The sequence below is a fragment of the Pleurodeles waltl genome, chromosome 1_1, assembly GCF_031143425.1.
Source record: "Pleurodeles waltl isolate 20211129_DDA chromosome 1_1, aPleWal1.hap1.20221129, whole genome shotgun sequence".
NCBI lineage: Eukaryota > Metazoa > Chordata > Amphibia > Caudata > Salamandridae > Pleurodeles > Pleurodeles waltl.
This window is the reverse complement of record NC_090436.1, coordinates 128,605,359-128,630,874: the sequence shown is the minus strand read 5'-3', so window position 1 is coordinate 128,630,874 and position 25,516 is coordinate 128,605,359. Positions and strand designations below refer to the sequence as shown.

At 42.2% G+C, this 25,516-nt stretch overlaps 1 protein-coding gene across 2 annotated transcripts in view; it reads left to right on the top strand.

Annotated features, from left to right (window-relative positions):
* EPG5 (ectopic P-granules 5 autophagy tethering factor) overlaps positions 1 to 25,516 on the top strand; it is a 568,130-nt gene that overhangs the window by 464,337 nt on the left and 78,277 nt on the right. For both annotated transcript variants that reach the window (XM_069218853.1, XM_069218854.1), the window contains exons 38-40: positions 3,182 to 3,391; positions 3,839 to 3,983; positions 23,184 to 23,426. In XM_069218853.1, the coding sequence (XP_069074954.1) occupies positions 3,182 to 3,391; positions 3,839 to 3,983; positions 23,184 to 23,426 (598 nt within the window). The remainder of the gene's footprint in view (positions 1 to 3,181; positions 3,392 to 3,838; positions 3,984 to 23,183; positions 23,427 to 25,516) is intronic.

Here is a 25,516-nt window from a genome sequence, read left to right as displayed (position 1 = left end):
TTCTAGGCAGGGCCTGCTCTTTTGTCTCATCCTTATTACTGCTTCTGGAAGGCTGGAGACAGCAAGGTGCAGAGATCCCATACACCATTGTGTCCTCATTTGGTATTCATAGTTAGATCCAGTCCCACTGCTACCTTCTTTGAGAGTCATCCCCTTATACACAGGCTGTGTCTGAGAAGCAGGCAGAAAATTCCATTTGAAAGAGCACCTCCCTAAACTGTTCTGAAGTATTTCCCAGTGGATCCATATCCTCTATCTGGAAAATCTTTATAAAACTGAAATCCAAACCACCCCACTTTGTTTCAGTTCCACGTTCTTCATGCCCAAGGAAGAGAGTGCTTCACAGAGCTGCTGTGTAAGCAGGACTTGTGTCTGCATGACAGCCAGTCTATAATTTGTGAGGAGATATTAACTGAAGTCTTTATTTACTGCTGGAGGAGTTGACAGTCTGCCATGTGCCTATAAGCCTGTCTCCCTGCTGAGAGAGGAAAGGAAAGTTCCCTGCCCAGCAGATGGCGAGACTGTCCAGGAGGGAAATATCCAGCATGTTCCTGAAATGAGGGACAACCTGATAAAGGTGACTGCCTTAAGAGACCAAAGCCAGGAGGAACTTTTGCTTTAAAGTGCCTGGCCTCTCAGTGCAATTCTCATGTGGGCTGTATCAAGAATTTGCATGTGTGCTCAACACCGTTTCATCTTGCATCCCACCATGGGCCTGAGAGCTAGTGATGCTGGGCGGAACTGAGGAGCCGTGTTGCTGCTGTTGCGGGAGCCGATCAGTCAGGGAGGCTGATGAGTCAGCCTGGAGGTTGCAACTGCTGTGTCTGAGTGCAAGTCTAAACTTGACTTGGAGGACCGAAACAGCCCAGGACATTGTCCTGGTGCCGCACTGACTCTCTCCAGTGATTCCTGTTCCAAAGAGAGGTTGTCGCTGAGGCCCCACACACGCTGCCTCTGAGAAGAGCTGGGGTGCAAGCAGTACCTGGTGCATCTGTAGGTCTGCAACAGCTATTAAGCAGTTGAAGTGGGGCATAACCTGCAAAGAGAACAGGGGCCCAATGATTCAATTAGAACCCTGAGGTTGTGATTAGTATTGTGCAATATTCTGTTTTACTGTGAGATTAAAGTACTCGGTTTTATAGAAAGATGTTCACCAAAGTATTATCTCTGTTGGTTTTCAGCTCATATTCCTTCACATTACCTCCCTGAGAAGACTAAGGAGGAACATGCTGTGTAAAGAATAACTCCACACACTGTGACAGGAAATTGCTCATAGATGCTATTTATTAATCCAGGTTATTTAGACTCCTGAAATGTCATGTTAAGGAGGTGAAGGTCTGAGCTCCATCAGGACTAGCACCATGATGTGCAGGTTACCTGAAGATCTCAGTGGCACATCTATTCATTGTATCATTAGCTTTCCTTTCAGAAGTCTGCAATAGATGCATTGATCCCTGAGCTATTATAATGGTATTGAAACCTATGCAATGAAGTACTAACCTCACACTCTTGGCATTACAAACCTTTTTCCTTGAGGAAAAAGATGGTGCTCCTGAGACTAATCTGCATTATTCTGTGAGAGCTGGTGCAGCTGACCATTATCACATGAAAGTCTTGCTGGCCCTCACTACAGAGAATTGGCAGGTGTCCCTGGTCCTCTAGGACGCTTACTTTCCTCTGCTGATCCTACATGCTCACAAGTGCTACCTGAAGTGTACTGTGAGGTCTATGCACCAGCAGAAGAGGTTCTGCCATATGCACAACTGCTCTGCCATTAATCACTCAGTGAACAGCTATGGTTATGACCTCACTGAGATCAGTAGTCCATGCCCTCGAGAAAAGCCCCCCTGTGCTGGTCCTAGCAGTGACTATTGTAAAGGTTTATTTAATTGTCCTATCAGCCTTTGTTTCTCTCCCTGCAAAGCTTTCTTTAAATCACCACTAGTTGAACACTTTCTGTAATGTTTACTTATTCCTTTAGAGTCTGTGTAACATTTCTTAGTGGAATTTGGATAATGTTTTAAAGTTCCTCTTGGCATCCCATTTTAGTTATTGCACAGTTATCTGGGTTGAACTCCTGACACTGAAATCTGTCTTATTACAGTGACGTGGTCTGAACACTACTCACAGTATTCTGCCCACATAAACTGGTTCTTTGTATCTGTCTATCTTTTCTTACCAAAAGTGGTTTCTGCCTTCCACTTTGGCCAGTCAATCACTGTTTCATCTTTCTTTCCTCCTCTTAACCGCACCAAAGAGGAGGAACATCTGCAAAGACTGGATTGTAGTTGTTCACTATATTGCTCTGTTGACTACATGCAACCTCACAAAGTAGATGATTAGCACTTTTTGAGCTTTGCCAGTGTTTAGAAGGGAAAGAGGTGACCAAGGCAACCATTTTACTTTGGGTTAGCCTTTGTTTTAAGAGATGTCATGCCAAGGAACACCCTCCAGCTGACAATTGTGCCAATCTACCAGGGCCATGGCTGCTTTCACTGCTCTCACCAAAGGTGGTCTCATAGTTCACATCTGCTGGGCTCGCATGGGGTTATCTTTTCATAGTTTTGCTAAACATTACTGCCTCACATGTGTCACATGGCTTTCTGCTTAGCTATTTGCTATGCACTCATGTAATCAAAAGAAATTCGCATAGTGGAGGAAATATATATTTTCGTGATAACCTGATTTCCTTAGTCCAACCCATCCGTATAGTAAGTACTTTAAAGAATCGTTGCTGCTGGTATTAGGCATAATGGCAGTGTAGATTTGCAGTTCTGCTTATGCTTAGTTGAACTGGGAATGCCTATGGGCAACTGAAGTCTGGTAGTAACTCATTTTGTGGCATTATTTGATGAATGGAGCGACTTTTATTTGTATTCAAGTTGAGAATAAAATGTGACTGATTTAGAGGATGAATTTTCATATTTGGTTTGATTAGCTGGTTCATCGTTTCCAGTTTTAATTGCAAAATTAGTCGCGTTTCCAGATGGAGATGATTGTCCTGGAAGACTCATAAAGGTTCTTGAAACCTGACTGACAGTGAAAGACTAATATTTGTGTTATATCATGATATTAGCATAGAAGTAGAAATGTGAAATAGGTATTCTTATGCTAGTCACTTGCCTTTTACCAGAATTTTAAACAGTTCATTATTCATTAAAAAATAACGTTCTCTTTTCAGGAATCACCATTTCTTAATCTCCTTGGGCAAGCAAGTTCCCTCTCTTGGCAACTGGTTGACATTGTTTCCTATCAAAACATCATCAACTACTTTGGCAGTCATTATGCTGCTTCAACCATCTTGGCAAAGGATCCTTCATCGGAACTGGTAGTAAGGCTCTTAAAAGTGTCGGCTGGCTTCACTGCTTCTTCAGACACCAACGTCTTCTTTGTAAGTACATCATGTGCAGTCATGTTCTTTGGCTATTTTTCAAGGGAACACGCTAGAATGACCCAGAAAACTGTTTTGCAAACATTGTTGATATACAAACATTTTCCATGTGCGCACGGTGCCATTTAATGTACTTGTTGTTAAATGTCACCTTTTGCCTATGTAGCCTGTTTATTGTTTTCCTAATTAAAGTGTAACAGAGGTGTTTGGGTTGGCAGACGTTTTCGAACCACATCTTGACTCAACACCACTCCAGATGACCTGTGGCAAAAGCTATTGTCACTGCTTGTACCGTGCTCTTGACAACCACATTGTGTTACAGATTGTCTAATAAGGAAATTATCTTACATTCTCACGTTGTGCAATTTCCAGAATATCCTTCATATTTTTAACACCAAACGTTACTGTTGGGAATAATTATGTTTATTTCATTTTGTTTTTCAATAGGATGTGACCCCAAAGTGCCGTCTGTACATTCACCAGGTGGTAACGTTTCTCGGTGCCTTGGAACAGACTGGGAAAATCACTTTGTCGGTATTGGAGGAGGAAATGTCAAAGCTGCTTGATGACATTGTTGTCTATAGCCCTGTAGGTAGGTGTTTACCTGCAGTCTCAACAGACATATTCATCTGCTTCCTGAAAAAACCCATTATTAGAGTGTGATTTACTAAAGCAAGGATCCTTTAGATTAGATTCGGTATATTGCCTTACTAGAGCCCACAGACCCTATAATAGCAGGCCTTTCGAAATATAACTTAACCATAGGAAAGTAGTGTTACAAGCTGTCAGAATTATGTCAGGTGTTGAGCCAATGCTCATGGATTGGTTTAAAGGTCACATTTGTAGCTTTTTCACATTGTAAATAGCAGTCACTTCACTTCCTGTGTGGTTGTAATATTGGAATGCTCCCATAATCTCCTTCAGCACAAAGCCAGGTGGATTTTTTTCTGCACCAAAGGGCATTCTCATTACACTACAAACTTTATTCATTATTTAAAAAAGGTGGGACTTCAATGTGCCCCTGTTTTATCTTAATTCACATCTATCTCCTTCTTTTCTCTTGCAGAGCACTGATTTTGAGGGCATAGGCAACAGAATGTTTTCTTTGTGATCTTGCATCTCTGTTTTGCTAATAACACCATTATCACGTACACGAGGTAGCCAGCAGATTGTAAACATTTATAAAGTAAAAAATATTTAGACTGTTTTTATCTTAGATGTCACAGTGATCAGATTACCTATTTATGAGTTGCTAAGAGATAGGAAAATGAACAAACGTAAATAATTCCCCGGATTCCAAAGAAATAGTTTATGATGAAATATATAGGTGATAAGTTGCATTCTTTTTCAAACAATAATTATCATTCTCTTGCCAACAGTCTTTTCTCTGCAAAGATTCATTGATATTTGTATTTAACTCTGCAGTCTCCTTATAAAAGGTGAAACCTGAAGTCCAGTCTACTAGATTAGGCAGTTTGGCTTCATCCATTTCAAACCTATACAGAATTGGACTAACAAAAAGGCAAATTTGGACTACATTGGCTGGAGTTTAAAATCATGCTTACATAGCATATTTAGTCGGTTAAGTGGTACCAACTAACCAAATTTCACTTCCAACAAAAAAGTCCCAGTCAAAAAAACACTGTTGTTGCGGGCAACTACCACAAGGATAAGAAGCTTTCCCCGCTTCCAGACACACTGGGTGGCCACATTCCCATGACGATCTATCTTGCTGGCTGTTCATATTGTAAAGAGGAATAAGCCAGCTCTTCCAACATTGCATCCTGAGTTATATGCAAGTCCTCACGACAAACCTTTCTGGGGGGCTCAAGCATTTTACTTTATTGTGAAGTATTGGCTGACCACTTATTCTGGGGCCGGTGCCATTAGCCACAGATTTCCTGTCGCACAGAGCTACCTCAGCAACCCGGTGAGCTTTAGCACTTTCTGCCAAGCCTCGGGCATGCTGTCACTAGACTACCTTCACGCGGTCAAAGAGTATTTGTGAAAGAAACTAAATAATGTATCATTTCGGATGTATCTGTGTATTTAAATATTGGTGTTTCACCCTACTTATTACAATGGAATGTGTGAACAAGGATATTGTAAATCTAAGATGTTGGGGTGTCCGTATTACTTTTGCGACCATTGCCTGACAGTTTTTGATAACAAAAGAGTCTGGGACACACAGCACCAAATAGCATGACAATTTCAGTAGCACAATCATTTTACTAGATCCATACCGTAGCATTTCCCAAACCATGCAAAAGTATTTCCCAAGCTGTGGGCTGCAGGCTGCGAGCCGAATTTGGGTAGGTTGCAGAAGCCCTGATCTCTATATAAGTAAAGTAATATTTACAACAATTAGCCCTGTTTGTGCTGAACCATGTCCCTAAGTCCAGTTTTAAGCAAATATTCCCAAGCATGACTCCAGGTGAAGCTTACAGTATTGGCTGCTGCTGGCAAAAAGCCAGTTTAACAGAGAATGTGCTTCCTATGTATAATATAAACAACCATATCACTTGTGTATGACTTTCACACATAAATTGAGGAATATGGATGTGGACTAATGATCAGAGCTGCCGACCTTGGATTTGGGAAAACGAGGTCCAGGTGTTGGCTCAGCATCCTTGTTTCTAGGCAAATGACAGTCTCACTTGCTGCTAATAAAATTAATCTGACCTTGTGTAATGTAATCGGGAACTCATGTTAAGTGCGCTAATGCTCTTGGGAAGTGTTTCTGCTATATAAGACTGTAAAATATATAGATATACGGAATCCGAAATGCACCATTGGGCCTTATTTTTACACAAAACATGGATATGTGGACCTACCCCATGCTATGCTGTAGAAGGGTCTCACAAAGTTGGTAAAATCATTGGTATTTTTCAGAAGCCTTGTTTTTCCACTGAACGGATGCCACAGGCCAGCATCCCGTTCTGAAAAGTGTTCCAGCTCCAAACTTCAGGGCGGTTCACCATCTGCCACTTTTATAGGAGGATCAGTATCTGGGCCACATTCAGATTATCGGAGGGCATGGTTAGGGTTGTGATGTTTACATACAGTTGCTGCTACTGTATTAAAAAATCATTACACCTCTTGTCCATCAAAGCTAGGTTTGTTGCAAACGTTGGTCATTCTAAAAATTAGGTTGTTGTTATAAAACGTTTGGGAAGCACTGCCATATGGTGTTATTGCTAAGGTTACTCATCTGCAAAATGTTTTGATCATTGTGTCAGATGCATTGCAATGATTGTGTGACAGATTATTTCCAAGCCATCTGCAAACAGTCACCCCTAGCTATTTGCTTACATGAGCTGGCCATTGCAACAGAGGGCCTTCCATTTTCTCAAAAGGAATCTCAACATGGGGAAACATCCTGAACATAAACCAGCCCGGATACATCTTCAGTGACCAACAATGTCTAACAGTATTTTGAAGGCCATCATCAGGGTGTTTCAGAAAAATTAAGATATCGCCTGTCTGTAGTAACACCATTGTTTCAACATCTTCACCAGTAAACTCACAAATGTAGTCTCTGTCCCCAATATCTGGGTCACAGGCTCAATCAGCAGTGTGAACTGAAATGAAGATATTGAGCAATAGAGCGTGTTTCCCATCTGATGCTCAAAGTGGAGTGACATGACCTTTTTACCGTAGTACAATAGTGGTGTATAGTAATGTAATTTAGCTGAAAATGTCTAGCCCAAATTTTAAATGCCCCCATAGTTGAGAAATATGTATCCAGATACACATTTACTTGTTTTACTATATCCAGTGATATGATGCTGCTATGTCTTATGATTGGGCTATAATCCAGCTCCGGCAACCACAGTAAGAAATCTAAACATTCATCTTGATTCTGCCCTTTCACTTGATCTTCTGGTACCTGAAGCAGCCGTAGTTGCTTTTTACAGCTAACAATTCCAAAGGAGCTATTTCCATATTTGGATACCTGCTTTCATATGCTTGTTTAGAATGCACTAGTTCAATCAAGACTATGCAAATTCAGTCTTCAGTTGATTAAAAAATACAGAAGTACTGCTTTTCGGTAGCTCCAGATAAGACAATGTAGCTACTATTTTGAGGGCATTCATTGACAGAGTATGCATAACAAAGTGACTTTGGCCATTGTACACAAGGCGAGCTCTATTAAGACCCTGATTTTTCTATCCAATACCTCTGCCAGAAATATATTTTGTTGATCCTCCTGTCTGAATATGTGGAAGAAAGTGGCACACAATGCACTTTGCACTCTGTGCCCAAGCCATTTTCATGTTTTTAAAAACAACTCAAAAACTAGCTTTTTACAGAATCGTTTTCAGTTCTAGCCTATATATAGCTTCTGCATTGTGTTAGGAGGTAACTCTCACGTTTCTAAGGGCTTTTCAGAAACCTTTAACAATTCTGACAGTACATTATCTGTAAAATGATTGTTGAACTCTGGTTGAGTCAATACAAGAGCTTTTCTAGCATTCATGACCCCAAACTGTATTAATGGGATTGCACATTATCTTGGCATAGGTTAGTTATTTGTATACTATTAGGGAAGAATTGCACTACATACAAACAATTTGAGGCTGGGTACCTCTGCTAGTCATGTGATTGGTTTAAAATCCTTCTTTGCATAGTTCCTTGTGTTTCTGGTAACTACATCTCTAACCCATATATTTTGGTGTTGCGTTTTCAGTAGGAAGGGAATTTTGTCAAAGTTCAACCAATCCTGAACCTACAACAGAAGGTCAACTAAGATGAGTGTTCCTATTGCAAAAGGCTGTAATAATAAAGGACATGTGGACACTAGTGATGCTTTCAAAATGTCGCAGATTCAAACACATTTGTACTTGTACATAGAGCGATTGTTATAAGACAATGGGCCTGATTTAGAGTTTGGCAGACGAGTTACTCCATCACAAACGTGACAGCCCCTTTGCCGTATTACAATGTCCATAGGATATAATGGAATCATAATACGTGGATGGGATATCCGTCATGTTTCTGATGGAGTAACCCCATCTGCCAAACCTTAAATTGGGCCCAGTATTTTCCCACGTCTGCCAGTATGTCAAGAATTAAAGAGCTTCATTGTCATTAATTACATTCTGTTGTTATTTACTGATCATAAGCTTTGATTCCACTTTATATATAGATAAACCTGCTCTCTTGTACTTGTATTTTGCCAATTCTCACATTCTCTGATCTGGTGTAGGGCAGCGCTCCATCAATATTTGAATTTGAAAATCATCCTTTGAAATGCAAGTTTTACTTTGATGATGGGTTTTATTAATAATGAATTTTGTAGTTGAAAATTAAGACTGATTAGGCAAAATTGTTCAAGGTTTGCCTTTCTTTGCTTTACCACACGCAGAATCTTGTTGTGTTGCTAGAGAAGGGACAAGCAGATATTCAGCCGGAAAACACAAAAGAAAAGAGACAAGTGTAAGCAACCAAAAAATAGGAGGGGTATACACAGTTACTATCTGCTATACCCACACTGCCACAAATAACTTCTGTAACTTACCTTTAGTATTCTAACTACTATGGCACCAATTGCCAATTTGTTTTAAAATCTCTATATATTCTTCTCTTTCAGTATTTTTCACAGTTAACCTGTCCTTGTCCATTAGGTCCTCCAACTGTAAGCCATCTGACCTTGCAATGCATGTAACTCTTTGTCTACCATCATCTTTGCCAATGTGATTTTTCCTTGGTCAAGTGTTTTATTAATATGTCTGACACCAAGGGTTTCTACTGTCTTAAATTTACAGACATTGAAACGAGCACAGTGAATGCATGTGTAAAACCATTAGCAAATACATTTTAATAAAATTTGGGATTGAGTTTAATATGAAAATTGATGAGGACTAACATAAACTCTGTAATTAGAAAGACGGATCTTTTATGTATTTTATGGAAATATATTAAAGTCAAGAGAGAACAAATGTATGTTGTATTCATAGGCCTGAGGGCAGCCTTTGACCACGTCCCGAGAGGTCCTCTGTAGACCACGCTCTAAAGACAGGGAGTACCAGACGATCTTTTAACCCAAATTATAAGATTGCATCAAGAAAATTATGCCCTAGTGCAGTGTGGTGCTCATTGAGAATTTACAGAGCCAATCCCAATTAATAGGGGTGTGAGGCACGGCTGTGTGCTCGCACCGACCTTGTTCTCACTCTTTGTGAATGACATAGTTAATAATTTAAAACAATGCAACCACCACTCCCCAAAGCTCAATGGGGTACACATCTAGAGGCTTTAAGGATTATGAAGTACTAAGTAACCCCTCATATAGTATTTGGTGTGAGCACATTTTTATTTGAAGTATGTTATATACCCAGAAAGATGGGATTGAAATTAAAAATATATTGATATGCTTTTATTGTTGCATTTTAGGAATTGGTTTAGTGAAACATTATTACTAATTGATGTTATTTTTGTAGCATCTTAGCATTGAATTGGAATGAAAACAATGTTTTGTTTGTTTTATAAACAATTGTATTGATTTTTGAAGATACATGATAAGACACCACAGGGTAAAAGACATGAAGCTACAAGGAGAGAAGGATTTGTTGTATGTAGGTAAAGTCACATCTTGAGACTTAATCCCAAAACTCAGAGATGGCCCACAGCCACCATTCCCAAGTCTCTCGTGTCTCTGTAAGTTCATGGCAGTAGATCCAGCCATCTGCCCACCACCTTGACATGCTTGCGTGGACACCCTCTTGCCTCATAAACTGATCTTTCTTGGCTGGCGCACCAGTCGACCCCTCTCCTCCACCTCAGTTTGGACAGTGTGCTGGGGGAGTTCCAACTACTGCAATGTCTCTTTTTGCTGCCATCAGCGCAGTATCCACAAAGGTTCTTTCTGCCCTCGAACCCCCAGTCCCTTCCATCACCCCAATAAGACCAATGTCGGAGATAATTGTTGACCCCAGCCCACCACCGCATGCAATTCCCAGAAGATCCTTTGCCAATAAATCACAATTTAGGAGCAACCCTATACTATATGGCAAAAATCTGCAGGGCCCTCCCTACACCTGGAGCAGTGGGGGGAAGATCGGAGCCCATCCCGATGCATTCGCACCGGAGAGAGATATGCCCCATACTGAGAATACAGTTGTATCAGCCTCAATCTGGATGGAATCGTTATCAACCTAGGTGCCATCAGTGCATCCCTCCAGTCCGCCTCCTCCAGAGGACCCAGCCAACCCTCCCAACAGGCCTGCAGATGGTCCGGGTCACCCGGAGTGTTGTTGATTAGCATTTTGTAGAGCTGGGAAGCACCCCCCCCTTCCCCAAAGCCCCCCTCAGCACGTTGGCCTCTAACGGGCTATATTCTGGTATTGTGTCAACGTGCGGCAAGTGTACAAGAAGGGCATGTCGGAGTTGGAGGTATTTGTAGAACTGTGTGTGGGCAAGTTGGTGGACCTCTTGTAGGGCCTGAAAGGTTCTCATAGCTCCCCTCCCCTCCACACGTCTCCACGTCTCCCATCAGATCCCACCTTCCGAACCCCTGCAAGGCCGCCGATTCCTTCAGCGAAGTACCATGCCATAGGGGGGTCTGCTGAGTAATTACATTCTCCGAGTTCGTGTGTCGCAAAGCTGCCTGCTAGGAAAGGAAAGTCACCTTAGTTACTGGTTCCAAATCACAGGGGAGTGGGGATCCATAGAGGAATGCTATTATCTGGGGAAAACTCAGAGCCGTTAGCTCCAGCTGGTAAGCTAGGTTCGCCCAACCCCCATTGAACCAGTCATGTATGACCAACAGTTGAGTTGCCCAGTAGTATAATTACAGGTTGACATACCCACCCCCGTCATAAATACCCCATTGACAGTACTGCAGCGCAATGCGATGTCACTTGCCACGCCAAAGAAAGGAGACTGCCGCCAGATCTAGGGCCCGAAACCACGAGCGAAGGACTGAAAGCGGGAAGTTCTGAAGAGCGTACAGAAACCGAGGCAAGATCATCATTTTATATAAAGCCACCCGGCCCAAGGCATTTAATGGCAGGGACAGCCACTTCGCCAAGTCTACCTTCACCCGAGATGCCAGTGGGGTCATGTTCAAAGCCCATGTTAGCTCAGGGAGAAGAGTCACCCAGACACCCAAGTACTTAAAACTCAATTGGCAGATGGGCATCTGTGTCTGTCAGTCATAACAATCCTGTGAGGGGCCCAGTGGCACCAGCACAGACTTAGCCGGGTTCAGTTGCAGGCGCGATGCCTCCTCAAAGCAAAGCAGCAAGTGAAAGCTTTGCGGGCCGGTTTCACTAGTGTTCGCCATATACAGTAGGACATCGTCCGCGTACAACGCCACACACTATCTTCATGCATCTGCTCCCAATTCCACTCACTGTACAGTGAATCCATCCTAATCAGACGAGCCAAAGCAAATAGTAGTGGGTATAGGGGACAGCCCTGGCGTGTCTCCTGGCCCACAGAGAAGGTGGAGGACAGCGTATTGTTCACCCGAACCCAGGCTTATTGGATTGATGTAGAGAGCTTGGACCATTCAACAAAATCTGGGCCCCATGCCCGCCTGGATGAGCACCGGGTGTAAGTATTCCCAGTCCACAGTGTCAAAGTCTTTTTCCAAATCAATAAAAAGGAGCGCTGCGTCAGAGGGGATGCGGTGATGTCAAGCTAAGGCTACATGAAGACGACGTATACAATGACACGTACTCCGGTTGGCCATGAAGCCACATTGGTCAGGATGAATCAGAAGTGGCAGGACCCTCTTGAGGCAGGTCGCAAAAATTTTGGTGTACATTTTTACGTCGTTATTGATAAGTGAAATTGGTCTGTAGTCCGCGCAAGACCTGGTCAGAGGCTGTGTCTTGGGGGAGCACCACTATTGTGGCCATGTCCATTCCTCTAGAAAAGGACCCCACCCGGGCCACTTCCTCACAGAGGGCCTGCAGATGAGGTGTTAACTCTTCCTGGGACATTTTGTAGAATTCCAGCGGAAACCCATTAGGTCCAAGAGTTTTCCCGGCCCCCAGTAACTTAATCGCCTCACATATTTCCTCCCCCGTTATCGGTTCATCAAGGATGTCTCTGTCCGTTTGAGGCAGCCCTGGGAAGGGAATGTCGTTTAGGAATTTGCAAGAGTGTTCTGGGATGATCGTCAAGGAGGCTTTGTACAGGTCGCTGTAGTAAGAGTCAGACGCCTCTGCTACCTCTTGTAACTTGGTGATCACTTTCCCCCGTGGTACTAATTTCGGGGACAGCTCTAGATACATGATGGTGTGATACCAGCCAATAAAGCAGCTTCCCGTTTTTGTCTCCCATCACCTAGGGGGTGGAGGCGTACCATAAGTGCCTTGCTGCCTCCAGTGAGGGGTCACGTATCTCCTACCTCACAAGTCTGAGTTGCCGATCCAGCTCCTCAGTGGACAGTGCGGATTGAGTAGCCTCAAGACGGCGGGCACGGGCCTCCAGGCTCAAAATGTGAAGCCTCTGGGATTTCTCTCGGGCACTGACCAGTCCCTTCGCCGCTCCATCACCACAGCCTTACACACTCCCCACAAGGTACCCGCCAAGGGGACCGAGGTCACGTTGAAGGAAAAGTATTCCTGAATGACAACTTGGAATTGTTGGGCAAAGGGTTTATGCAGTAAGTACCATGCATTCATTCACCACAGTGGGCGGGTGGCCGCCGAGGCTCCACCCATCACCAGCTGCAGCAGGGCATGATCAGAAATACCCAGCGAACGGATCTCAATATGCGTGAGCTGGCTGCGGTCTGTGGCTGGTAAAAGGATGAGGTCTATTCTAGAATGTGTTCGGTGTGCCGCCATGGTGTGCATGAACTGGGTTTGTCGTGGTTGGCAGATTCTCCATGCATCACATAACCCTAGGGATGCCATCCTATTCGTCAGGCTGGAGGCCGCCACCTGCCTAGGGTGCAGTGGAGCCCGACACGTCCCACTGGGGATCAGGGACCGCATTAAAGTCTCCCCCTATCAGAGTAGTCCCCTGAGGCAGATCGAGGAGCATTTTGGTAAGGTCGTTTAAAACTGTGCGCAAAGAGGGTGGGGGGGGCATACACACATACAACATGAAGTACAAGCCCCTCAGGGCACCTGGACAGGACCAAGAATTGCCCTCCGGGATCTCTCTGCACTTTTGTGATCATTATGGGAAAGGATCGGCGCAGTAGCACCGCCACCCCCCTCGACCCACGAGCAAACCTTGCATGATAGCTCTATCAAAGCCTTTACGTGCTAGAAAAGGACACTGGTCCCCAAGTAAGTGAGTCTCCTGAAGCAGGAGCAAATCAGGTTGATGGCGGTAGGCATATGTGAGGACTGCTGTGCGCTTAATGTTATCCAGCAGTCCGTTAACATTCCAGGAGAGAACTTGTACTGGGCCCACTATTTATGTGTGCAAAAGTCAATGGAGCAGGGGACCAGTCCATCTGCTCCTTCAAGTGGGCGAGTGGGACCCTCTTCTCCATATCCATCCGCACTTCCCACTAAACAATGTGTGTGTCTAAGACCCTGTGTGTCAGAAGTGAAAGAAGTAAACAAATAAAGGAAAACCAATAACAATTCTCCACAACAGCGTGGGCTACACTTTGACCAGGAAACCCTTGACCCCCCCAATTCCTGCCCTGTCCCATACTTCCCTCCAGAAGCATCTGTTTCCCTCATACAACAGTGAACTCTAGAAACCCTAGCTAAAACTTAAAGTAGCTAGGAGTAGTGACCCCTCCATAGAGCCGGATTCGTTAAACATTATTCAATACACAGTTGCATTACACAAATTAGACAAGTGTTGAAATTAGCTCACCCTTCTCCATTCCTCCTTAACACTTAAAGCATCGGGCTCCTGGACAAATCAGAGTCACCTGGGTAACCCCCCAGGCCGGGGGGTCACCCCCCTCGAAGCTCCGGCCATTGTCTCGTGAGTCTCCTTTGTGTCCTTTTCTCCATAGGAAGCTGGGCTAGCTGACCCATCTCTCAACCGCATCAAGGGAGAGCCAGGTCGGGACCCCCTCCTTCCCCTGCACTTCGCAGATCTGGTACGGTGTTGCTGGCTTTTTGGTTTGGAAGACAGATGAGCTGAACCCAGGGCTGACCGCCCCCTCCGCGCGCAGGTCAACCTCATCCAGACTGCCTCCGGAGGCTCTGGAAACCGGGTTTTGTTGGCGTGTACCACCCGGAAGCGAGCCGGGAAAAGAAGAAGGTACGGTATTTCCATGGCCATCAGTTTTTGCTTCACTTCAGTGTAGGAGCGGCGCTGTTGCTGGATCTCCCTGGTGTAATCCGGGAATACAAGAATCTTTGCTCCATTACAGCACAACTCATCCCGGGTACGGACCGCCTGCAGCACCACATCCCTGTCCTTATAGTTGAAGAATCTAAGTATGACTGGTCTCAGTGAGGACCCTGGAGGGGGTCGGGTCCTCAGTGCTCTATGCGCCCATTCTATTGCGAACCAGGGCTTGAGGGAACTCGATGGCACCCAAGATTTAAACCAGTCCTCTCGGTATGAGTCAAGGGAAGAAGTCTCCGTATTCTCAGAGACGCCAATTATGCGAATGTTTTTTCATCTTGAGCGGTTTTCAGCGTCCTCTGCTCTGCAATGCGGATGTCCTCATAAGAAGCTGGGCAACCTGCTTTTTTAGGGTACTTATTTCATCCTTGTGGGAAAATGGCTCCTTGCTGTAGTTACCCCCCCACGTTTTGCCTGATATTGAGGCTGATTTGGCTGAGAGTGTACAGGGACCCTGCTAACCAGGCCCCAGCACCAGTGTTCTTTCACTTAAAATGTACCATTGTTTCCACAATTGGCACACCCCTGGCACACAATAAGTCCCTTGTAAAAGGTAACCGTGGTACCAAGGGCCCTGTGACCAGGGAAGGTCCCTAAGGGCTGCAGCATGTGTTGTGCCACCCTAAGAGACCCCTCACCTAACACATGCACACTGCCATTGCAAATTGTGTGTGTTGGCAGGAGAAAAAGACAACGTCGACATGGCATCCCCCTCAGGGTAACATGCCCACAAAACACTGCCTGTGGCATAGGTAAGTCTCCCCTCTAGCAGGCCTAAAGCCCTGAGGCAGGGTGCACTATACCAGAGGTGAGGGCATAGCTGCATGTCTAAGTCCATTCTTAGACATTGTAAGTACAGTGTGGCCATATTAAATATGTGGTCTGGGAGTTTGTCAAAATGAACTCCACAGTTCCATAATGGCTACACTGAATACTGGGAAGTTTGGTATCAAACTTCTCAGAATAATAAACCCACACTGATGCCAGTGTTGGATTTATTTAAAAAATGCACACAGAGGGCATCTTAGAGATGCCCCTTGTTTTTCACCCAATCCTTCAGTGCAGGACTGACTGGTCTGTGGCAGCCTGCCACTGAGAGACAAATTTCCGACCCCCTGGGGTGAGGGCCTTTGTGCTTTTTGCGTCACACCTCCCCCCTCAGGAACTGTAACACTGAGGGGTGAGCCACCCCCCAAAATTTTTAAATTATAACATTTATTTATTGAAATATATTTTGTGGATGCTTCAATTGTTTATATCCGAAATAAAGTATTGGTAATGATGAATACTTGTTTTGTTTCTCAGTGAGACATTTACAGAAATTATTATTTGTGCAAAATTCCAGAAAGATCATAGAAATGTGAAGGCAGAATTTTTCTCCAAAGCTTATGAGGTGAATACTTATAATAAATGGTGAGTGCAGTGGCTTTCTCTTTCCTCATTAAACTGATGATGCCTTATATCTTGATTTACAAAACACCAGTGGGCTTGACTTGCCACATGGGCCACATTTTGCAGTGATGGTTCGAAGGAGAGGCGAAGTGCTAGAATGCTACAGTACTAGCTACTTGGGTACTAGTTAGTACTAATACTATGTACAAGGTACTTGCTACAGTACTAGCTAGTACTAGAGTATTAGGTGTTAAACACTAAAACAAATGTATTGACCGACATTTTGCATCCTGGGTCCTTTTCTATCTAAGCTCTTGCTCCCACTTAATGAGGAACTGACAGATACAGTGAAGGCTACGTGTTTGAAACCATGTTATTGCCTGCCTTTCAGCTGAATTTCCTAGGTCAGTGCTTGGTGACCTGGATTTTCTCATTAATCACCCTAATCTGGAAAGCCTTATTGTAAAGGACTCTCCCAGTGAGATGAACTCTAATTAATTTCAAGCCACTTGTTTGGATAGAGAATCCAAAATGATTGATGCCTTTGGGAAATGTAAGCTTTCTCTGCCAGCCTGGCACTGTGCTCCCTAAACGCACCCTGTCTATTGAGCAATATCCGGGAGGACCCTAGGGCCTCTATGGCTCATACAGTCCTTGACGGGCAGGTCTGAGACAAGAATGTTCACTGTGGAGGTTTGGATATCATGGACTTTATTGACTGGGCAGTTAGTGCCACTGTTGTGCTTGGTAGACATGCTTAGATGAGGCTACCTAGATTATCTGGTGATATATAGGCATCAGTTAAAGATTTGCCTTTTGATGGGTTTGGAGAGAAGGTGAATTTTGATTTGGAATGCTTTAAACACAGCAAAGCCACAGCACGTTCCTTCGGGCCGTTGGCCCCTGCAAAGCAACTTCCTCATTAGTTCCAGAAATTCAGAGGATATTCCATGAGGTTGGCACAGAACAAGGATCCCCTGAGCACATAGGGTGAGTCAAGAAGTCCAATTTCTTATTGTGATCTTTTTTTATTTGCAAAGTACTCAATACTGTGTAATCAGCTCACATAGTTTCTTAACAATCGCAGCCGCCAACTTGTGTTTTGTCGTTGGATCATTGCAAGGTAACCCTGTAGAGAGGCCATTTCTAACAATGAGATACCTAGGAAACATAATACTAAGGAGTTATCTAGACCAATTATAATTTTGGTCCTGATGCGAGTAGAATTAGGCAAAATCCTTAATAAACACTAGCATTTACTCACAGAGGACAATGTGATTAATAAATATATTATATCACATATACACTGAAAGGTATTGTTAGTCCCAGTTGCTCTATACATAGACCCCTAGCACCTTGGTGGTCCAATGTAACTAGTGTTTTTGTTTTTTCCAAATGTGGTCCTTGCAATTGACAAGATAAGGAGTTTTAGTTACAACAACAACCATATGTTTGTGATTAAATCTAATATCCACAGTGGAACAAATTTTTTGGTTTACATCTTGATTTCTAAATTTCAAAAGATATATGTTAGTAGTACTATCTGACCATTACAAGAGAGAATCTCTGAACATTTGAGAGCTGTGAAATAGGGTGACCAGAAGTATCTACACGCAGCACACACTACTGAATGAACTTAACAAGGCTTTCTCATTTCATAGTGTGGAAACAGTTCCTGTCGATCTAAGAAGGGGTAACAGGGAGCTTAAATTTATATCCTGTGAGGCTGTTTGGATCATAAAACTCAATATTGATAATGGGTTACATTACTTCTTGGGAGATTGAATATTTGTATTGTAAATCACACGACAAAAAGCTCCCTTGTAGTTTTCTCCATTTATTTACACACATTTATTCTAGAGGGTATGATTTTACCTCTGTTTACCTAGATGTATTAATTACTCCCATATGACATTGATTGTGGGTCTCTGTGGAGTTTTCTACTTTTTTATCTCTGGTTATTCCTCCATTGACATAGTTGGGATTATTGCACAGATTTATAACTGTAAAAAGTTGGAAAATTAATTTTGACAAGTTGATTGTGAGGATAGTGGAACTTTGATAATCCAAGACATTCGATTAGGACTGTAGTGTGGTTGTCCTTTAGTGTACTTTGAGGATTTTAGACATCTCTGGATTAGATACAAATCACAGTTTTGTGTAAACTTAATTAACTTGCGTTTTCAATGACGACTACAATATGGAATTCTGTAATTTACAGATTGACATTGGTAACCCTCTTATTGGTTAGTCTACCTTTCTAATGTTGGAATATGACTGATTACGCATATACTGTGATGCTTGGTTTAGGGTGTCCTTTTTAGTTTTTTGTTTACCCATAGACTAGGAGAAATTGGTAAAACATTGCTTCTAAATCTACTTTCAGATTTGGACGTGAGATTATATATGAACAACACTTGTTGTGTTTACCATACCTTGTTTGTCTTTATATTATTTTATTGCCTGTCTTCTTTGTTTGCTAGACAAAGGTTAGTTCTGTTAATTATTATATGTCAAAATATTTTAAGATGGCACATTTTATGATAGGATGTGCCTTGCAACTCTGAATAGTCGTCCGTCTATTTTTAGTTGACTATTTAGGAAGTTCATAATTATGCCTGCTCAGGACGCTGTTTACGCACACATGGGAATGTACACATACTAAGAATACTCTCCTTTTAGTGAGTTTATTAGCTTTAATCACAACACTGAGTGACAACAGTTTTGGGTCCGTCTGTATGTTTAAGATGAGAATATGTGGTATAACACTGATAACAGAACTAGTTAGCACTTTTAGTAGTTTGGCAGTTAATGTTTTGGTTTTATTTATTACATGGACTTTAAGTTAGTCCACATTCTCTAATTGGTGCTGGAATTAATAAAAATGTGGTCATTGTTTTTACAGTGCTGATGATAATTCCAAAAAACAGTTGGAATCTTTATATTCGTTATGCACCTCAAATTGTGTTTGAGTCTGATTTAGGCATTGACTTTGTTTTCCCCCCATCCAGATACTTTCAGTTGTTTCACATTTGTGGCCTAAATATTTGCTGAATCTGCTTCAGTGAGATTTTTGGGTCGCAGTGAGTCGTAATTCAGTATTAACTATACTATTTGCGCTATTGGCACTTATTAAAGTAATGGTTGCCTGATACAGAAGCTTGTTTTACTGCCCTTTTGTTTTATAGTAGGTTTCGTCTCTCTTGACTATGAATTTGTGGTTTATACATATATTTCTTAGATACTTATATCTGTGAGTCCTTTTTATAAAATGTTGGATCTCCGAATGTGGTTACTTATTTTTGGGGATTAATGCACTCTTGGTCAATTTATTAGTTCATAATTTCCTAGATCGATGTTTGTTGTGTCACATAAGGTGTTTTGGCAAAACTGTATTCTGAACATATGAGTAACAATGACTTCTGGACACTGTATGAGAATTCTGTAGTTCTTCCTTGACTAACACTATCTGAGTTTACTAAGGTTTTGGTGTTGGTTTTCTAGCATATCACTTTAGTTAATAAATATTGTGTTTACTCTATCCCTTATGAAGTTGATGTGAAATTTATTCAACAATGACACTTTGGCGGCCAGTATTTGAAGAAACTATGAGAGCTGATTACTCAGTATTGAGCATTTTGCGAATAAAACAAAGATCACAACAAGATTTTGGACTTCTCGACTGACCTTGTGTGCTCGGGGGCTTTGTGTTCTAATATGGACTTTGTTCCAATTGTGGTGTTTTGGTGGCTTTCCCTCTCCTCTTGAGCACTGAATTCTTTGATCAATACTTCTGTTTATACTTTTGGGCACTTGCTTGAGTGTGCTGCTTGTTACCCAGCCACCTTACTTTATTGTTGATGCATGCAGAAACAGCCATCACAGCCAGTGATACAGCAAACCACCCAGTACTTTTGCGGCTGTGGACAGGTCAACAGGGGTATCAATTTTCCAACTCCTTTAACCTTTCACAATGGCCAACAAACTGCTTTAGTTTACCCTCAGTGGCACATACCCAACCAATGGAGGGAGCATAATGCAGCACTTCCTCCTCGGGTGGCGATCTTTCACAGCTATCAGATGAGTCCTGCAAGTTATTCAAAAAGACTAAACCCTACCTTTTTCTCCTTCCCACCCCATATCCCACCCACAGAGCTCCTTCCAATCCTGTTACAGGGGTAGGTATGTTGGGCTCAATGGGTGCCAAAACGAGGGTACCAGACTTTGAGAAAGGTGTGGGTTGTTATTCTCGCTGCTTCCACATCCCAAAATAGGATAGTGCCCTTGGGCCTGTCTTGGAGTTCCAAACCTGGAACGCCTCCCTTCGAAAAGACATATTTAAAATGGTGACTTTCTGCCCTAGACCTGGTAGACTCAATGTTGCCCTTTGACTTGTAGGACATGTATTTTCATGGGCATGTCCTATATGTTGTAGTGACGCTCTAAATGGATTGCAAAAAATTTATTTGAATTGATGAAAAAAGATGTATTTCTATGAAGTGATAATCAGATCCCCATGTGCAGTAGTTCCATCGAGTTGTGAACTACAGTAAAATAGGAAAAAAGCCTAAATGAAAGTGTAGCGGCTACATGGAATGCTCAAAATTCGTCCTGATAATGACCCTGCATAAGTAATGCTAATGGGCCGAAACGTTGAAACAATAATAGTGTACTGTTTTTATGTGATTTTGGAGCCTTTTACTCTGTGTCATAGTGTGTATGATACACCATTGCATCCTTAATCACTCACTGTATATGTACATATATTGTATAGCGCTAGTGCACTTTCTACTCACTTACCTCACTTTCACTGTGCCGTAGCGTTGTTTGCGAGCACCTTTTCATCCTTAAATGCCTATACAGAACAAATTAAGTTTTTTTCTTCTGTGATTTTTATGATGTATAATTTAATAAAACCAAGCTATTTCTAGGAAAACCAATCATTTGATGTTTCTTCTTTTACCATTTTCCGAGGAACTTCAGGTTTACCGTTCCCCCTAAAGGGACCATTGTTTCCTTTACTATTGTAATACCCAGGTCCCAGGGTTACTGGGTTGGCCATTGTTTTTTAAATATAGCGTGCATGGAGATTGAGGAGTGCAATTCATTTCATTCGATTTACTGCCTGAAGTAGTGGATTTTCACCACCAGTTGCCTTCTGTGAAATACATTCACACTGGGCGCTGTGAACCAGTTTGTAATATGGTGTGGTGACACTGACCTCCTAGAGGTGAATTTGCCAGATGTCCTTTTGTTTGCTTTGTCCTTAGACCAGCAAGACCTTGCAATGTACTCATTAAAATGTTTAGTTACCGGCCCATTTCTGCATTTGCCAGAACAACTATCCTTATTTACACCTCATTGGCATCATGTGTGTATACTATAGCCTCTCAACTAACTTTAATTCCTGTCATGGGTGGCCCTCTTATCTCGGATTTAAGCAGCCATAAGAGGTATTGACATGACTTGTCTCATTCATTATGAGTATGTTCAACATAGTAGGTGTAGTTAAGTCACAGCACTCTTTCCAGCAGTGTGGCATATTCCTATCTAGCTGACACCAGTTTATCGCTACTGTTGGGATTATTGTTCACATTATGTTAAAAGTCATGTAATATCTTCTTTCAGATGTTCAGCTTCTGCTCCATTGTTTCCTGACACCCACCACCACTCTGATACAGTGATAGAGTGGCCCCTGATAACCAGTTTAACGTTCCTCTAAATGCCTATTTTTCAAGCATGGTGCTTTGCAGTCCTCGTGATGGTTTTGCTATATCTTACTCGTGTCATGCTTATTAGCTGAGGATTGTGATCTGACATGGATCTACCCAGATATTACATATGCTCAACCAGTCTGACTTGTAGGTTATGTACTGTTGAGTGGAAGGAATATTCTTTTGATCTAGGGTGTGCTGTTCTCATACATCTTCTAGCCCCAAATTCCCCAGCCAGGTTACTAAACCACAAGCAGTTTACTTCATTGATGTCCCAGTTACTGAGGGCATGAGCTGTTCAAGTACATATAGAACACACATTCCCCATACCAATGCGGTTCCAGGCCACCAGGCAGCACACTGTGTTATGGGCTGGTAAAAGGTCACCTGGACCATCTTGGGATCACATATATGTGCTAGGATATCTATCCTATCTAGTTTACCTTTGACTAGTTGCAGCAGAGCTCTCCACATGTTAAAGTGTAGGGAAAAATGAAAAAGTGTATTTAGTTCGAAATTAAATATTAAGAATATGTTTGTTAAATATTCATGTAACTTCATTTTATATATTAAGTTTAAAAGTAGAACAAAATAAAATCATGCTATAGCACTATAACATTAATTTTGAATTAAAACTATAATTGATGGAGATACGTAAAATGAAATTAAAATAATTTTTGTCAAGTATAAATTAAAAAACATGATTTCTCACCTAAAGGAAACATATTTTTATGTGTATTAATTATTTAATGTAATGGATAGAAGTGATTCCGATTAATTTAATTATTTTACACAAACCTCATTGTTATTATGTTTTCTTTTAAAACGGTTTCTTTTTTATAGCTAAATAATACATCTGTACTACTGTTATATATTTTTGTACCATTAATATATATCTGTGTGTATTTCTACTATTTTAAATAATCTTCTTTAATTTAATTTAAGATACACTATTTTCTATGGGTTTTTATTTAAAGCCCCTACTTCCATTATTTCCTCTGGGAGGGTGTTGCAGTACCAAGTACCAGTGATTGGTCATGTGTAGTGCTGGACTTACTGCTGTTTTTTGTAGTAGTAACCTGCACTCTGAGTGTGTGAATGCCGTAAGTATTACACTTTACTAAAAGGTGTAAACTTGCTTAAAAGTGTGAATTACCTTTTTGAATTAGCCCCTATGACCTGAAACTCTTGTTTTATCAGTCTTTGCAATATAAACTGGGGTTAATCTGTGTGTTTCAATGTTGTGTATTCTTTATATTTGCTGAGCATAACTTTCTTGTATTACGCAGCATTATTTTGAGTTCTGAATGTAAAAAACGTAATGGAAGTATTGATTGTACAATAAGTGAGCAACACAATCATTGTTATCTTCTTACGTATTGTACCCCATTTCTCATATTTAGAGATGGACGTTCAGAAGCGTCACATGATGCTAAGCAGTCTCTTCACTGAGGTTCTAATGATGCTAAACAATGCTGGCATCACAACTGCAGAGTCTCTGCGGGTCAGCTTGAGCACATGGATTGGCAAAAAAGTGTGTGGCCTGCAAGTGCTGCCTCTTTTAACAGCAGCATGTCAGAGCCTGGCATCCGTCAGACACATGGCAGAGACTACAGAAGCATGCATCATGGCCTACTTCAAAGATGGTAAGTGACTGTTATACTTTTTGGTATAGCTTTTAGAAAAACATTTGGAAGACGTTGTTTAACAGTGAGACAAGGGCAGTACTTTGTGGGTCTGCCTACACCAACTTTACTTTTGGCCGCCTTCATGAAGTAAAATAACACAAACAAAAACTTGAAAGCCAGTAGACTGCAGCCACGCATAACATGCACTCATACAAGCACAAACCATTTGCCCATGCTACCTACAAGTAAATACCTTGAAGAATACAGCCCTCCCCTTATATACAAAACGTATCCATTGCCAACCAAGAATGTAAACTACTCACACACACACGCTCCTCATTGATGAACAAACAATGCACTTGCATCATCATAACATAATACGCATTTGAAAAAATCAGATGAAAATTACACCCATTACCAACAGGAAAGAAACACTACACAACATAACCTTTATCAAAAGTGTACTACTGACATCATCATAAAATGTTTAAATGTGCACTCGTCATGGTCTCTACAGAATAAGAAATCCACACACATGACATCACAAAATGGTATATACTTATGACTCCGTATAAGTGGAGAAACTCTTCATGAAGAACATTTGTGACATGTATCACAAAATAATTTATACAGCATACATCTTTACCAGAGATTAGCTACTACACATCATCAATATAGAATAGCACAACAAATCAACTAACACACAATAAATATAGTCAAATATTATCCCTGCAGAAGAAGAGCGTATTAGCATTGTGTTAGAATTATAATTATTCCATTTATATTACTGATGTGTGTACATATTTCACAATTTATTCTGTATTTCCTATTAACCATGACTAAGGATGTCATTATGAACATAGCGGTGTGGCCCGCCATGCCGGCGGTGGCGGGTAAAACCACCAGCCGGCAAGGCGGGCAACACCGCCACGTAATGTACCCCATGAGGGCCGTCATCGGCAGCCCTCACTCACCAGCCCTCACTCACCGCCAAGCTGCCTCCGCCAGGCAGCCTGGCGGCGGTCGGAAACATTATCGGACAGGGCAGTGGTGCTGCCCCTCAGATAATGTTTCCTCAGCCACCAGCCTTTGGGAAAGGCTGGCGGAAGGGGTGCACCGGGGTACCCCATCGCGCAGGTCGGGGAGTGATCCTTGCGACGGGCGCAGCTGCACCCGCAGCACAGAGGCATTGGCGTCATTGTCCCGGCCAGGCCTCCTGTGGGCCGGCGGGCGTAAACAACGTTTCCACCCGCCGTCCCACAGGAATGTTCCTAATGCGGCCAGCGGGGTTCCGGGGACGATGGCGGTCAGTGTTTTAACCGCCAGCATGAACACAGCGGTTTTTACTGCCGTGTTCATAATGAGGGCCTAAGTCTAACACTAGTCTCCCCTGTACCACTGAACATAATGCCTAAAGAAAGACATGAATTAAATACCGGGTCCCCAGAGTTATGAGCATGAAATGTTTCATCATGGATGTACATGAAACCAGCTAATGGCTCAGTGACTGCAATTTAGAGGTGTTTGTCTGTAAAATGTCCACCATAAGCAAAGCGAGTTGTGCTGTTACCAGGTGATCCGTCTGTGAAAAGATCTTCTTCAATGGTACAGCACTGACAGAAATGTGAGTGATTTTGCTGATGGCAGACTGTGTGTGGGCCCATTGAATTAAGGCACAATTAGACAGTCAGCTGTAAAAAAACTAAATGTGTTCATTGTGCTCAACCAACATCTGAAATTGTTATCATTGTGCGACTGTGATGGTCCCATTTTAACTTGTGTACAACTCATTTTTGGAAGTGCCCAGGAAATGAGCATCTGGCCAGTTTGCATGACTGAAGCTTCTTTCAAGCTCAAAGCTGTTAGAAGCCACACTAAGCCAGGCATGGACAAGACAGCAGCCCAAATGTAGCTTAAAGTTCAATCACCTATATAACACAAATGCAGCCTTCATGAAAAAAATAAACTTTTAATGATAACTCTGATTTTTTTTCAATACATATAGGACTCACAATGCTCAAAATAATACATATTTTAAGTATTAAGAAAGACAGTGTAGAAGCTGTAAATTGGACAGTCACTATTTATCACTATTATCACCTTTGTCA